Source organism: Eurosta solidaginis, chromosome 5, assembly GCF_040869045.1.
Source record: "Eurosta solidaginis isolate ZX-2024a chromosome 5, ASM4086904v1, whole genome shotgun sequence".
Lineage (NCBI taxonomy): Eukaryota > Metazoa > Arthropoda > Insecta > Diptera > Tephritidae > Eurosta > Eurosta solidaginis.
The window spans coordinates 265,396,827-265,411,282 of NC_090323.1; the positions used below are offsets into that span (position 1 = coordinate 265,396,827).

The 14,456-nt window shown below is 37.1% G+C and overlaps 1 protein-coding gene and 1 long non-coding RNA gene across 3 annotated transcripts; one reads left to right on the forward strand and one right to left on the reverse strand.

Annotated features, from left to right (window-relative positions):
• Positions 1–3,202: 3,202 nt before the first annotated feature.
• Positions 3,203–4,481, reverse strand: SsRbeta (signal sequence receptor beta). 2 transcript variants are annotated; one of them, XM_067786587.1, is made up of 4 exons: positions 4,325–4,481; positions 3,756–4,134; positions 3,508–3,671; positions 3,203–3,435 (listed from the first exon to the last, which is right to left on the reverse strand). In XM_067786587.1, the coding sequence occupies exons 2-4, from the start codon at positions 4,131–4,133 to the stop codon at positions 3,399–3,401; spliced, it is 579 nt and encodes a 192-aa protein (XP_067642688.1). In that variant the 5' UTR covers position 4,134; positions 4,325–4,481; the 3' UTR covers positions 3,203–3,398. The 2 variants fall into 2 exon arrangements, with proteins under 2 accessions (XP_067642688.1, XP_067642689.1); XM_067786588.1 differs by having other exon boundaries at positions 3,203–3,671.
• A 1,872-nt stretch (positions 4,482–6,353) lies between these two features.
• On the forward strand, positions 6,354–7,296 carry LOC137251774 (uncharacterized). The gene is made up of 3 exons (XR_010953339.1): positions 6,354–6,610; positions 6,670–7,111; positions 7,186–7,296. It is a non-coding gene; the product is annotated as an uncharacterized lncRNA (long non-coding RNA).
• Positions 7,297–14,456: the final 7,160 nt, after the last annotated feature.

Below are 14,456 nucleotides of genomic sequence, written 5' to 3' on the forward strand. Positions count from 1 at the left end.
TAAGTTGTAAGTTCTAAGGAGATTTACTAAGTGGTCTTTTGCATAGTTATTCCAACACACGCGGTTTTCAAAGCTTCTCATTTGGTACTTCTTTTGAATTGGTAGTTTGAATGAAATAGTTTCATGATCCGATATTTTATGCGAATCCAAATTCGATACTTCAACTTCAGCTTTGTTACTAAAGAGTAGATCTATTTTCGTTTGCGTTGTTTCTGTTATTCTTGTATTAAAATTAATTAATTGATACATTGCTAGTGATTCGAATGTCCTAATTAGCTGTCTCGAGTATGTTGTGTGTGTATTGACATTTATATTAAAGTCGCCAATAACGATATTGTTGCCGCTTTCAGAAAAGCAATCTTCCATCATCTCATTAATATGTCTTATGAATTCGGCATCACTGGTGTTTGGTGAGTGATATAACGCACAAACCCTCCACTTCGTTATACATCGTATTGTTTCAAACACAATACACCATATATTATTACCTATGCTCCTATTGAATATAACTTTGAAATCAATTTTCTTATGAATATAGGTTAAGACACCACCGGTGTGACGACTATGCGAGTCGCATCTAATATGATTGAACCCAGCAATCTCCAGTTCCGAGTCATATACATCCTCCGTAGTATGTGTTTCTGCACAAAGTACAATATCTGGATTTTCTTCCTCGATCATTATTTCAACTTCATTTTTGTTAGCTGTGATACTATTTGTGTTAAGATATATACATTTTAGTTTATTTTTGGGTTTCTTGAATTTGTCATTATATATTTTTTGTGAGCTTTCTGCATCTTCATTTAGTTGCTAATATCCTAATTTTTGTTTTTTTATCTCTAGTTTATTATTGTAGCAGTGACAGTTCCTGTCAAATGTATCATGATTTATGTCTAAAGCTAGGTTTAAGTTTGTGTTCGCTTTTATGCAATTTAGACACTTGTTAATTGGATTTTCTTCACATGTTTTATCGTTGTGTTTTCCGTGGCATTTGTGGCAAGCTTCTTCGTTTTTACAGTCGGCTGATTTATGATTACGTGCTACGCGTCACTCATATGGTCGCCAAGCCTAAAAACTACCCACTGGAAGAAACTACAGGCCTGCCAAAATACTGCTCTCAGAATCGCCACGGGCTGTCTTCTTATGTCCCCAGAACACCATCTGCATAATGAGGCGAGAATACTCCCCATCAGGGAGTGAAATGAGATGCTGACCAAACAGTTTCTGTTGAATACCCGGAAACCTGGGCATCCCAACTGACATCAGATTGACGAACCAGCACCGCCTAGGGGCCTAAGGAGTCATCTCCGTAAGCATTTTGAGGAAATACGGCACCTGAGAACCCAGCCGTATGAAGCGAAAAAACACAAGCAGGTCCTTGGTGAACTCCATAGACAGGCGTCGGACCTTTATGTCGGGAATTGCCCGGTGAATCCAGTACTTGAAGAAAAATATCCAGAACTCGCGGAAGAGGAACGCATACTCCCCAGGGAAATGCGTGTCACTCTTGCTCAACTTCGTTCTGGATACTGTAACAGGTTAAACTCTTACCTATCCAGAATCAACCCCGACATACAAAATGTATGCCCCGATTGCAATGTGTCCCCACATGACACCAACCATCTCTTTAATTATAATGTGGAACCAACGCCTCTAACACCCCTTTCCTTATGGTCCACCCCTGTTGAAACGGCAAGTTTCCTAGGACTCCCGTTAGAGGATATTGATGACAATTTGTGATCGGTCGCGGCTATTAGGTGGGGCGAGCATTGCTACAATTCCCCCTTGTCTTAAAAGGTGGACCGCAAATTATCTGGGTGGTCGGCAGGCATCGGTGCTATTTAGAAACGAAACATCAAAGCCAAGGAGAATTAAACAGGGGGTGCCACAGGGTGGTGTCCTATCCCCATATACATACATAAGTACATATCTAAGCTACCTTCACCACCGGAAGGAGTCACAATCGTTTCCTACGCCGATGACTGCACAGTAATGGCCACAGGCCCAGGCCCACAGATCGATGAGCTATGCAATAAAATAAACGGCTACCTCCCTGATCTCTCCAGTTTTTTCGCCTCGCGAAACCTGGCATTATCACCGACTAAATCTTCCGCGACCTTATTTACAACATGGACGTCCCAAATGTCGACCATTTTGAACATCCACGTCGATGGCTCTACGCTACCGACTGTCCTACACCCCAAAATCTTGGGTGTGAGGTTTGATCAGGATCTACATGTTGGTGAGCACGCAGCCGCAATTGTTCCGAAAATCCAGAGCCGTAATAAAATCCTCAAATTCCTTGCTGGCAGTACTTGGGGAAAAGACAAAGAAACGCTCATTACCACATACAAAGCAATTGGCCAGCCGTTTGCGTGCTACGCGTCCCCTATACGGTCGCCAAGCCTAAAAACTACGCACTGGAAGAAGCTACAGGCCTGCCAAAATACTGCGCTCAGAACCGCCACGGGCTGTCTTCTTATGTCCCCAGAACACCATCTACATAATTAGGCGAGCATACTCCCCATCAGGGAGAGAAATGAGATACTAACCAAACAGTTCCTGTTGAATGCCCAGAAACCTGGGCATCCCAACAGACATCTGATTGAAGAGCCAGCACCGCCTAGGGGCTTAAGGAGTCATCTCCGTAAGCATTTTGAGGAAATACGGCATCTGAGAACACAGCCGTATGAAGCGAAAAAACACAAGCAGGTCCTTGGTGAACTCCACAAACAGGCGTCGGACCTTTATGCCGGGAATTCCCCGGTGAACCCAGTACTCAAAGTAAGGTATCCAAAACTTGCGGAAGAGGAACGCATACTCCCCAGGGAAGCGCGTGTCACTCTGGCTCAACTTCGTTCTGGATACTGTAACAGGTTAAACTCTTACCTATCCAGAATCAACCCCGACATACAAAATGGAAGCCCCGCTTGCAATGTGTCCCCACATGACACCAACCATCTCTTTAAGTGTAATGTGGAACCAACGCCTCTAACACCCCTTTCCCTATGGTCCACCCCTGTTGAAACAGCAAGTTTCCTTGGACTCCCGTTAGAGGATATTGATGACAGTTTGTGATCGGTCGCGTCTGTTAGGTGGGGCGAAGCACTGCTACAACAACAACAGCATTGCTACAACAACAACAACAACCACAACATCATAACAGGCATTTAAATCTAAACCAAACATAGCGGCACTATAATTACTGTTTAATAATTTTTTTTATTAGAAAACTTTGTAGTATTTCATATTTTTAACGCGCATAATTTTTAGGTTTAAAGTTCTCAAATAAATCTAAAACGATTTTGCATTAAGCTACGGCTTCAGCTTACTACCGTAGAGCTTGTTTTCGTAAAACAAAAAAGCATGCAGCTTATTCCTCATGAAATTCTCAATATTTAGTTCGCAGCGACCATTTTTGAATATAATAGTAAACTTAAAGATAATGGAGGACATTAATTACTGAATTATTCTTAGTGTTTCTTGTTTTTGCCATAACGCTCATACTTGCTCTTCGACGAATGCCATAAGGCCAGTGGGATAGCCAATGAAGGTAAAGTCATGATGGCAAATGCAATCCAATCGAAAAAGTGCGATGAGAATCGTTTGTTGAATTCGCCAAGATTAATGATGCCACCCTCACCAGGTTCGGAGCTTACAGCCAATTGCAACTACAAACAGAACAGAAATTATAAGTATATACATACATATACCTTTCCTAATACTAAAGCACATATTTCGAACACGCGTCATACCTTCTCAGCCTCTTCGATTGGTTTGTAAGATATTTCAGCAGCTGTGAAATTGAAATAGCCGAATGCTTTTGGGCGAACCACTAAAACATGTGTATAGTTGGCTTGTGGTGCAATACGAGCAACCGTTGCTGTTGGCTGACCTCCAACAATATCAAACGCCTCCGTGGGGAAACCATTGTCAACTAATTTCACATTTGTGGCAGCACCATTTCCAACATTGTAAATTGTATATCGCACCAGTAGATCACTTTGTTCCACAAGATATTTGTTCAGAATTTGCTTAGAAACAAGCAAACGTGCACTTGTCTCGGCATCCGATAGGCAAACATTTGTTATGGCAAACAATATAAAACAAGCGTAAAGTGATTTAATGGACATTCTGAAAGCAAAATAAGGAGTATAATTTCCTATTTAACACAAACTAATATATTTAAATGCGAAAATGACTAATTTCACTTCCTGTTGACGTGGAAGTGGCCCCGGTAAAATCATCTGCCCAACATATTCTTGTTTATATTTTATAAATATCTGCATCAGAATTTTGAAAACTATCCATAATTTTAACTTACATCTAATTTTTTAATTAATAATATCAATTCTTCAAAGGAATTAAGTTCTTTTTTGCTGCAAACCAACAGAAAATTTCACTTTCATAAATGCGACCAAGTTTCTGCGAAGATTTGACAGCTGCCAGTGACGTGTTAACTTCGTGTTTTCTGCTGTAAAGCAACGTAGCGCGACATCTACCGGCTCATTTATTTGAGAGCAATTTATACATAGAGATGGTAGTAAAGATATTCACCATAGTTAACCACATCGCTCAATTGTAAAGCTGCATTTCAAACAAAGCGAGTACTCCATAAATAGTATAAGGAATAACCCTTTAGGAGTATAGGAGTGTTCCAAAACTAATCTGTGTTCATACAAAAAATGTGCTCCATTTAACATTTCGATGTCCTAGGAGAGGAGTAGGTGATCCCACTCTTGCTTTGTTTGTGAGTATTCCATAGAGTACATACGTGAGAGTACTTTCCAAACTACTTTCACTGTAGTACTCTATGGAGCACCCACAGGGGGTCATATTCTAAAGTACTAAAGAGGAATTGTGTCGGAAAGAATTATTGGAGTGAAATTAATTTAAAATGAAGAGGGGCAATACAACTTTTATATTTTATACTTCGAATATTCTTATGTTATTTAGCATTTGCGTGAATAAAGAAACTAATATTTCTCTATACTAGCTGTATTTCTTTGCTAACTATTACAATTAAAACACTAGCTAGCTTACCGAATTGCATGGAAAGCAACAATAAAAAGTAATCGATTTGAGTTAGCTAAGCGGTTTCAGTTGAAGCCGCTTAGGTAATTGTCGACCTGATTGATAGTGTTGTATAGTGTTGCATATTCAAAAATAGGGCACTATTGTGAACGAGCGAATGAAATGAACATGCGAATGTGCAGATAAACAAAAATAACAAAATAACATCGTGGCGGAAGGGTGACATACATACAAACAAACACACGCATTTCATGTATTTTGTTTTTGTAATTCTCTGGTTGAGTGTCAAAAACATACTGCGCTAGAAGTAGAAATGTCATAGCAGCTACAAAAAGTAACAATTAGCTGATAAACTTCCACCATCTGTATGGTTTTGCCATAATGAAACTGTCTAGCTAGTTGAAGCGTCTTTTTCAAGCTCGCTTGCAAAAAAAAAACAACTACTATAGTATGTATACATAAAACCAGTGTGCGGTTGCATTTTATCAGAGTTGCCATAGAAAAATTTTATTATCAGTTATTTGTATGCAATATTTTAGTATTGGCAGCTCTGTTCGATCTTCATCGTGTCGTGATCACGGTTGTTAAAAAACGAGCAATGATCGGCTGATGGTGGTCCGCAAACGCATTGCAAAGTATTGATGGACGATATGGCTATTTTGAGCTATCAGTGAAAATAGATATGGCTATTTTTGAATCAGGGCTATTTTTTATAGATATAGCGATCGCTTTATTTTAACAAGCGATTCTATACAGAAGATATGATGGGCGATTTTAAGCTATCAGTGAAACATATATGACACTACTTTATTTTTGCTTGGATTCCAACCTAAAAAACTGACGAAACTTTATCGGAACTTCAAAACAAAAACAATTTCTATCAAGAAAAAGCGAGACTACTATTCCCCAAAATTAGTGAGTTTGACATGTTTTTGTTTATGTTTTACATTTTACTTTTAAATTAACACTTTTAACAATAAAAACAATGCAAATAAGACGCGAAAATTATTTCGGTCTCCAATGGTTCACTTTTTTCACAAGAAAGTTGATTTTAATTGTGTTTTTATGTACCAAATTTTGAAACTAAAAACAAAATTTCCATTTGTCAGAAAAAAATAAGGAATAAACGGCCGCATGTCAAAAAAACCTATCGAAATACAAACTTGATCGTTTGTTTTTAATGAACTATATTGTATTTTCCTTGTATTTCGTTAGTTTTTTGAAATATAGGCCCCTATTATGAGCATCTTTCGATCTTCGACTGTAGTCGAAAGAGCTGATCGAACGAATTTTCATTCGGTATTATGACGCACGTTCGATGAAGGCAAGCATTATTGTGAATTTCGATAAATTCAAAAGTTCACAATAGCACATTTCCTTCAGCTGTCAAATAAAATAAAATAAATAGACAAAGGCAGAACTAGTTATTAAATGCAAATATTGAAAATATAAGTATGACTACGACGGAATTGTGGTTTGATGATTCGTCAGATGAAGAGAAAAGCTTACTGGAGCTAGCCAGAAGTAGAAGACGCGTGAGGGATGCTTCAAATACATTGAAAATGAATTCCACCACGTAAGTGTAGCTTTCTAAATAAGTTGTTAAATTGTTGAAATTATAAGTTTTGTTTATAGATTTATTCAAAACTTCAGACTGTCCAAAGAAGCGTTCATGGACTTGTTGTCCAGTACAGATGAACTGCTTCAGCAATGCACAAGAGCCAAGCATATTCCTAATATTCTAAAATAGGCAACAGTTCTCCGATTTTGTGCTCGGGGATCCTACCAACTGAGCATTGGAAACGAAAATGCATTCGTACTTGCCCAGCCGAATGTGTCTGTGGTTCTAACAGAGGTGTTGAATGTCTTGGAAAATTTTATTTGTGAAAGATGGATAAAATTCAATTATGAGGAGGCTGAGCTACATCAATCAAAGTTGCATTTCTATAATATTAGCAGAATTCCAGGGATTATTGGCTGTGTTGATGGCACAGACATTAAAATTGTTGCTCCCAAAAAAGAATTACAGAATTTATATTACAACAGAAAAGGATTCTACAGCATTAATGCTATGATTGTAAGTATACCATTTTGATATTAGTTTCAGGTTGTAAATACATAAGTTTACATCTTTATACAAATATTTTTTAGGTTTGTGACCATTCTATGACTATCCGATACATAAATGCAAAATATCCGGGAGCAACACATAATTCTTGTGTGTTCAATATGTCGGCCTTGAAATCACATTTGGAACAGGCAAGAGCCCTTCACTACACATCAGAAAAAGCAATACAAATTATAAACGTGTGTGCGGCTTTGCACAATACAAATTTCTGTAGAAGAGTTATCTAATGAAGATGACGACCATGATATCCCATTCGCCGAAATTGAATCCACAACCAACTCGGAAGCAGAAGAAACCAGAGACTAAATATTGCGAGTTTTGTAGATACTTCATTTTATTGAAATAAAAAATTCATATACATGTAAATATATAAAAAAAATATTTGGTAAATTCATTGTGGTTCTTAGAAGCCAAAGATTTTCAGTTTTCATAATACAGTCTTAAATTTTATTATAAATTTGGTATAAAAAATATCACTTCAGTTTCATATGTATGTTTAAAAAAAAAAAATCAGGTATTGTTCAGCACTTAAAGCATACATTTGTGATGGCCTTATTTTTTCATTTGGCTTTTATACAACTCCAGCTTTTCCTGTTTCAATTTAAAAAAATCACGTTTATAATAGTACTCCAAGCTATACGTTCTCTTCGCATACTTTTCTGTCTCAAGAGCACTTTTTTTGATCTCTTCCAATGTTTTCAGCATCTCTTCTTAAACATTTTTTTGATTTGCTGTCTGCTCTTGCAATAGTTTGAGCCTATCGTTTTTGCTGAACTTTTTCGATTTGCTTTTCGTGGCCTCTCCTCATCAGGTGCACCACTTTGTCCACTTACTTCCAAATTCTCATCCGATTCCAAGTTATCACTATATAACATTATATAACATTCTTCATTCGCATTAGTACTAAGGCCATGCTCTTGTCCAGGTGGATCTACACTGGTCTGAAGACTTAACAAACCCGTTATAGACTCTTCTGAATGCGTAAAGATATTTAACCTGTTTGGTCCACCACCAGTTGCACGGTATTCCACTATCTTCTCCGAAATTTTTTTTTTTGTTTTTGACTTCATGTCAGCCCACACCTGAGACGACAAAAATAAAGTTGTATTATACAGAATTGACTTCTGTGGTTCTTTAGTTCACCTTAATCCACTTTTTCGTCGTTCTTACTGGTGGTCCTAAACAGTTCAGCTCCACTGTTATATTATCCCACTTTTTTGTCACCTGAACCTTTGTGCAAGTTAATTTTGCTATATGGGAATTTTTTTCCATAATTGAAACCAGTCTTTCAAGCTGTTGTTTTGTACTCACGACCTTGGACCTATATAAAATTAATTCAAATAGTTTAAAATTACTACTAGGTAGTAAAAAATTAGAACATAAATACAAAAAACTTACATTTTAAACAATTCTTTTTCTATTCGATACAGCGTCGACAACAAATTTCTATTCGCTACAAAATTCGGTACACAACGAAAATTTCGACAGAGATGAGGTGTCATAATACCAACTTCTAATTCTATTTTCGATGTTCGATAGCCAACGGAGATCGAAGATCGAAAGATGCTCATAATAGGGGCCATAGTTTACACACTTACACCAGTACTGAAGCCGAATTAGGAGGGAGTGCAACAAAAAATTTAAGATAAAATACAAGAAAAAATACACTAAAATAAAGTAGTGCCATATAGGTATGAATATAGATATGGCTATTTTTTACAGCTATGGCGATCGCTTTCATTTATCTTTGATAAGCGAATCTGCAATTATTTGTATACTTGGATATAAAAAATGAATGTTTAAACAGAATATATGAACCAAAATTTGAATAAAAAGACAAAAATATGTACCTTTTATTGTAAATTGATGTAAAGTGAAATTCTAATTTTCTGAGATGTTATGATATATATTATTAACTGGCTTACGATAATATGTTCAGTCTCGTATTACACTCAATGAGATGAAACTAGCTGAAATAGATGTCTATGCATCTTTGTTTTATAAATTTTGCTAATTGAAAATGCTTTGATTTTTAAATGTTAGATGAATCAACACGAAATAAATCTGTATATGTAACACCATAAAAACATGATTTATTTACTATATTATACTACACCGATATATTCAGAAATACTCCGTATGAATTTATTCTGAAAGTTGTGTTTGGCTGCATAATATTTGTATAGTAAAGCGAATCAATTTTTAATGAAAAATACAGAGGAGAAATACAGCAAATTCTTCAAACTATTATAAAAATATTCTTTAGCAAAAAATTTGCCACCCACTTCAGTGCTCTAGAAATTAGCCGGAGAATTCAACCATACACAAAGCATATGCCAAAGCTTGAATTACATTCTCCCAAAAAACTTAAATTTTGAGTTGATCTGTTAATCTGTCTGTAAGACGAGTGATATATGTTTCTATAATTCTTTTATTTTTCCATCAAAAGCACAAATATTATAAAACTGTTAACGGCTACAGCCTGTATTAACTTATGAATAACACATGCATTAGTTTCATGTCCGAATCAGTTTTAGCAAGCGTAAAATATGCTATTGTTTTTTTGTTTAGGCCAACGTCCCATATTTCTATACCCTCCTGCGTTTGCGATTCTTTTAAATTTTTATCGTATTCTGTTTCTAGGCGCACAAGTGGACCAAAAACTTTCTCGTATTGATAACCATCTTCATAACGCAATAGCACTTGTTATGGTCCACTTGGGGGAGTCACCTTTGGAACGCACCTAGTGGCTAGTGATGGCATCAGCCGATCATTGCTCGCTTTTTAACGACCGTTACCATGACACGATGACGATCGAACAGAGTTGCCAAAAGTAAAATATTGCATACAAATAACTGATAATAAAACTTTATTATAGCAACTCTGATAAAATGTAACCGCGCACTGGTTTTATGTATACATACTATAGTATAGAGAAATATTAGTTTCATTATTCACGCAAATGCTAAATAACATAAGAATTTTCGTAGTATAAAATATAAAAGTTGTATTGCCCCTCTTCATTTAAGTTCATTAATTAAATTAAATTCACTCCGATAATTCTTTCCGACAAAATTCCTCTTTAGTACTTTGGTATATGATCCTCTGTGGGTGCTCCATGGAGTACTACAGTGAAAGTACTTTCGAAAGTACTCTCACGTATTTACTTTATAGAATACTCACAAACAAAGCGAGAGTGGGATCACCTACTCCTCTCCTAGGACATCGCAATGTTAATTGGAGCACATTTTTGTATGAATACAGATTAGTTTTGGACCACTCCTATACTCCTAAAGGAGTATTCCTTAAACTATTTATGGAGTACTCGCGTTTTTTGAAGGGCATGGCAATTTTGATCGAAATGGACACTAGAAGTCGCCACGGGCGTGAAGCGGTGATCTCTAGGAAGAAACACGCTGTTTCCGGAGGAAATAAGAAAGAAAAAAAGATCGAGAACAATTGACAGCGCCAGCAGGCAGAAAAAATCGCGGCAAGGAAAAATTAAATATTCCCTAAATTTGCCTAAAATTCCGGGAAAAAAGCATTCCCACATAAACGAAAAACCAATTGGCAAACGCGTTAGCTAGTAATTGTGAAAAAACATAACATAAAACTGGAGCCGCAGAAAAAGCAAAAAAACCAATCGAAGAAGCAGATCGTTTTCCCTTTTGGCGTTGCTCTTGATGTTGCGTTTTCCGCAAGCGTCAAGAAATTGTAATTGGCAAGGTTTGGATAATAAACCATTGCCAAATATATTAAGCTAGCCCAATAACAACGACGTGCTTGGAATTGCTTTAATTTCCGGATAAAAGGGTAAACCCGATTATAATAACGATCCTCCATCCCTTTTAAAGTCTCGTACACAAGCACCACTACGGTAAAACAATCGTTTAAATATTAATATATATACAAAGTGTTATTCGGAACGAGGAGACAACTTCCGTGATTTCGGCGCCTACTGAAGATCTTACTTTCGTCGTAAGCTCGTTTAGGGGTCAATACCAATACGACCTTACTTCATTGCAATCATCATCATAATTTTAAGTAGCGAATGCTCATGGTAACAATAATCGTCGTAGGCAACAACAAGGCCAACCACCACGTCAAAAACGTAGCAATCCATTAAATTATCAAGCGGGAGGTAATGCTAACGGTGCGTATGCTCCTAAACAACCTAACTATCAACAGCAGAGTGGCTCTGAAACACCAGCTGCAACATCCACTTGATTAACAACAACCAGCCGGGCCGCCTCGTATAGGCCTGCTGCAACATCACCTACTTTAACAACAACAGCAGCAGGGCCCCGAACATAGGCCTGCTGCAACACTACATACGACAACAACGACCGGAAACAGGGTGAGTTCGTTCCGTAACGCGGCCTAGTTAGGAATATTATACCTTTAGTATTAGTTCCTTTTTGTGGGTACTTAATGCGGCCGTAAGTCTTAGAAAAAAAAAAAAAGGGGGGTGGGTGAATGAAAATTTTTTTTCTTCTCGAAATTTGCTGCTGTTGTTTTTTCCGATACGGTCCGATGTACATATGTACACCTGCAAGTAAAATCACAGCTGCAAAAGATATTAACACATATTGCTAGCTATTTTCTTCTGTAACACGTTAAAGAAATGTTTAACGAAAGTTACGTAAACGAAAGTCAAAAATGTTTTGGCAAGAGATTGGAAAATCTTAAGTAGACACTTAGAATATCTGCAAAATTTGCGAGTACGCATTTTAACATTTTCTTCCATATGGAAATAATTTTCCAATCGTAAGCTAAAGTTTCGATAATAATTGTCAAAAATCATCGGGAATTCGTTTAGACTACAACCTTGTAATGCCAGCCTAAAGTTAGTGAATTACAAAAAGCTGCATACTCAAACATTTCAATAAGGCTCTGAAGTAAAATTTCCAATTTTTTCCCAAAAATGATTTAGAAGCTGGTTTACAATTCATCCAAGTTTTTCTTAATAAAAAAAGAGGAGAAAAATGAATTTGAATTTGCAGATAATCTTTGGTGCTAATTTTTAACTCGGAAGTGTACGTTAACTTGCGGTGAAACTTGATGTAAAATTTGGTTATTGAAAAAGGTATCAATTGTTGAATTGTGCTGTTAGTTAATGCGTGTAGATACAAAGCCATTTAGTATGTATTAATTAAGAGTGAAGAAAATTAATTTTCAAAGTCGCAAACACCAAAAACATATGTAATGTAATTTTTGTTTTAAGAAAATGTGCAGGATCATTTTAAAATATCATCGTCATTATTAAATTTAAAAAAAAATATAACCTGAGGCACGACGACAATATAGCTTATAAGCAAGAAAACAAATCTAGATTAAACCAAGGATCTATTAATATTGTTACGAATATTAGCAAAACTAAGGGGTGCTGCTATCTCTAGGCCGATGCTAAGCAGTGACGTGAATTCAATCATTATGTATCTACATAAACGAAACAATAATTACGTCTACACATATGTACCATGTACGTATACGAGCAGCCGAGAGTCAATGCACAAACACATGCATATATCTGAGATACTCCTGAAAGTATGCAATGAGAAAAGCTATAAAATCGTGCAATTGTAGTTACAGCTGAGAAGTTTGAGTGCTGATGGCAACTAGTAGATTCTGGAAGCGCCTAGAAGATGCGAACGTTGAAATCAGAGAGTATAAAAGGCAGCAAATGTAGAGGCACTGGAATTCAGTTTGAGTTGAGCTATCAAGCAGTTATTAATTAAGCACGCAATGGGAATGCTGGCAATCCTTTTTATTTAGGTAATTTAGGTGTGTCGGTGGCCATGGATTTTAGGGTGGGTTAATGCACCGGGCGTCGCAACAACACTCGCGGCGCCCCTCTATATATTCGGCCCATTTCTTTTTTTGTTTGTTTTTCTTTTAAATTTTCTGCGGTTTTTTTTTCTGAGTTGGATTTCCAGCGTTAGCAACCGGTCATTTCCGATTCGGTAATTTTTTTGCGCTGTTTTTATTGGAATTTTTAAATTTTGAATGTTTAACGGTCTGTCCTTGGTATCCGGTTCGACCGGATTTTGTTTTATTTTGAATTATAAGCGTTTTGAGTCGGCTCTGCTCTTCTGTCAGTTTTTTTTTGAATTTGACAGCTGAGTTTTTTGAATAGGCATGATATGAATTTTTTTTGTTATGGCGCAGGAACAGTAAGATTGGCAAGGACCCCGCCCAGCCGACATGACTAGCCACAGAGCACCCCCAGATCATGCCGACTGCCTTCCTTACTGCTCCATCCAATTTGGGGTAAAAGTCTAGTTGAGGGGTCGACTGCTAATACGCTACCAAAAATATCGAGAGAGGTGTCAAAAGACGCGTATTAATCTCGAGAACAATAATGCGAAGGCGGAAAAGAAAAATTTTACCTCTGTCCGGAGATATTTGCAGGTGAAGTTGGCGATTTTCATGTGGTTGTTGTTGTGTTTGTACCCACAAAAAAAATTGTCCACCACGGTTAGCCACGGTTATACCACACACTTACACACATACATTGATAGTGTATGTTTGTTTGCATTTATGTCGACGTGTCACCACCTTATTATCTTCTACCAAGTTAAAAAGATATTGTTGCGGAGCTGGCAACACTATTCACCACCTTCATTTGTTTTCGTTTGTTTAATTGCAACAACGAAAAAAGTGACAATAGTACCGACGGGTTTTCCGCGAATAACTTTTAAACGAGATAAAAAATGTAGTTTCTGCTTTCGGATTCTGAATCTTGACGCAAATACGCGTCTTTTGATATCACTATCGACATGTGCGACCCGAATTTTAAGGTGGATACATTGGTGCTTTATCGGTAACCATATCGGTAACCTTTTAACAGCTGATTCGACCAACCTTATGAGAATCAATGCAAGCGATTATTGGTGCCGCTAAGGTCGTAACCGTATCGTAGCCAACCAAATGGGTTTTGGTTTACCGTCGTAACGATAAACAGCTGATTACGTTAAGGATACGGATACAGCGATACGACATACGGCACCAATGACTCCTGCTTTAAGTGCAGGACTTAAGCGGGAGTCATTGGTGCCGTATGTCGTATCGCTGTATCCGTATCCCTAACGTTATCAGTTGTTTATCGTTACGACGGTAAACCAAAACCCAATTGGTTGGCTACGATACGGTTACGACCTTAGCGGCACCAATAATCGATTGCATTGATGCTCATAAGATAGGTCGAATCAGCTGTTATAATGTTACCGATACGGCTACCGATAAAGCACCAATGTCTCCAGCTTTAAGTTGAATTTTTACTAAATTTGGAAAT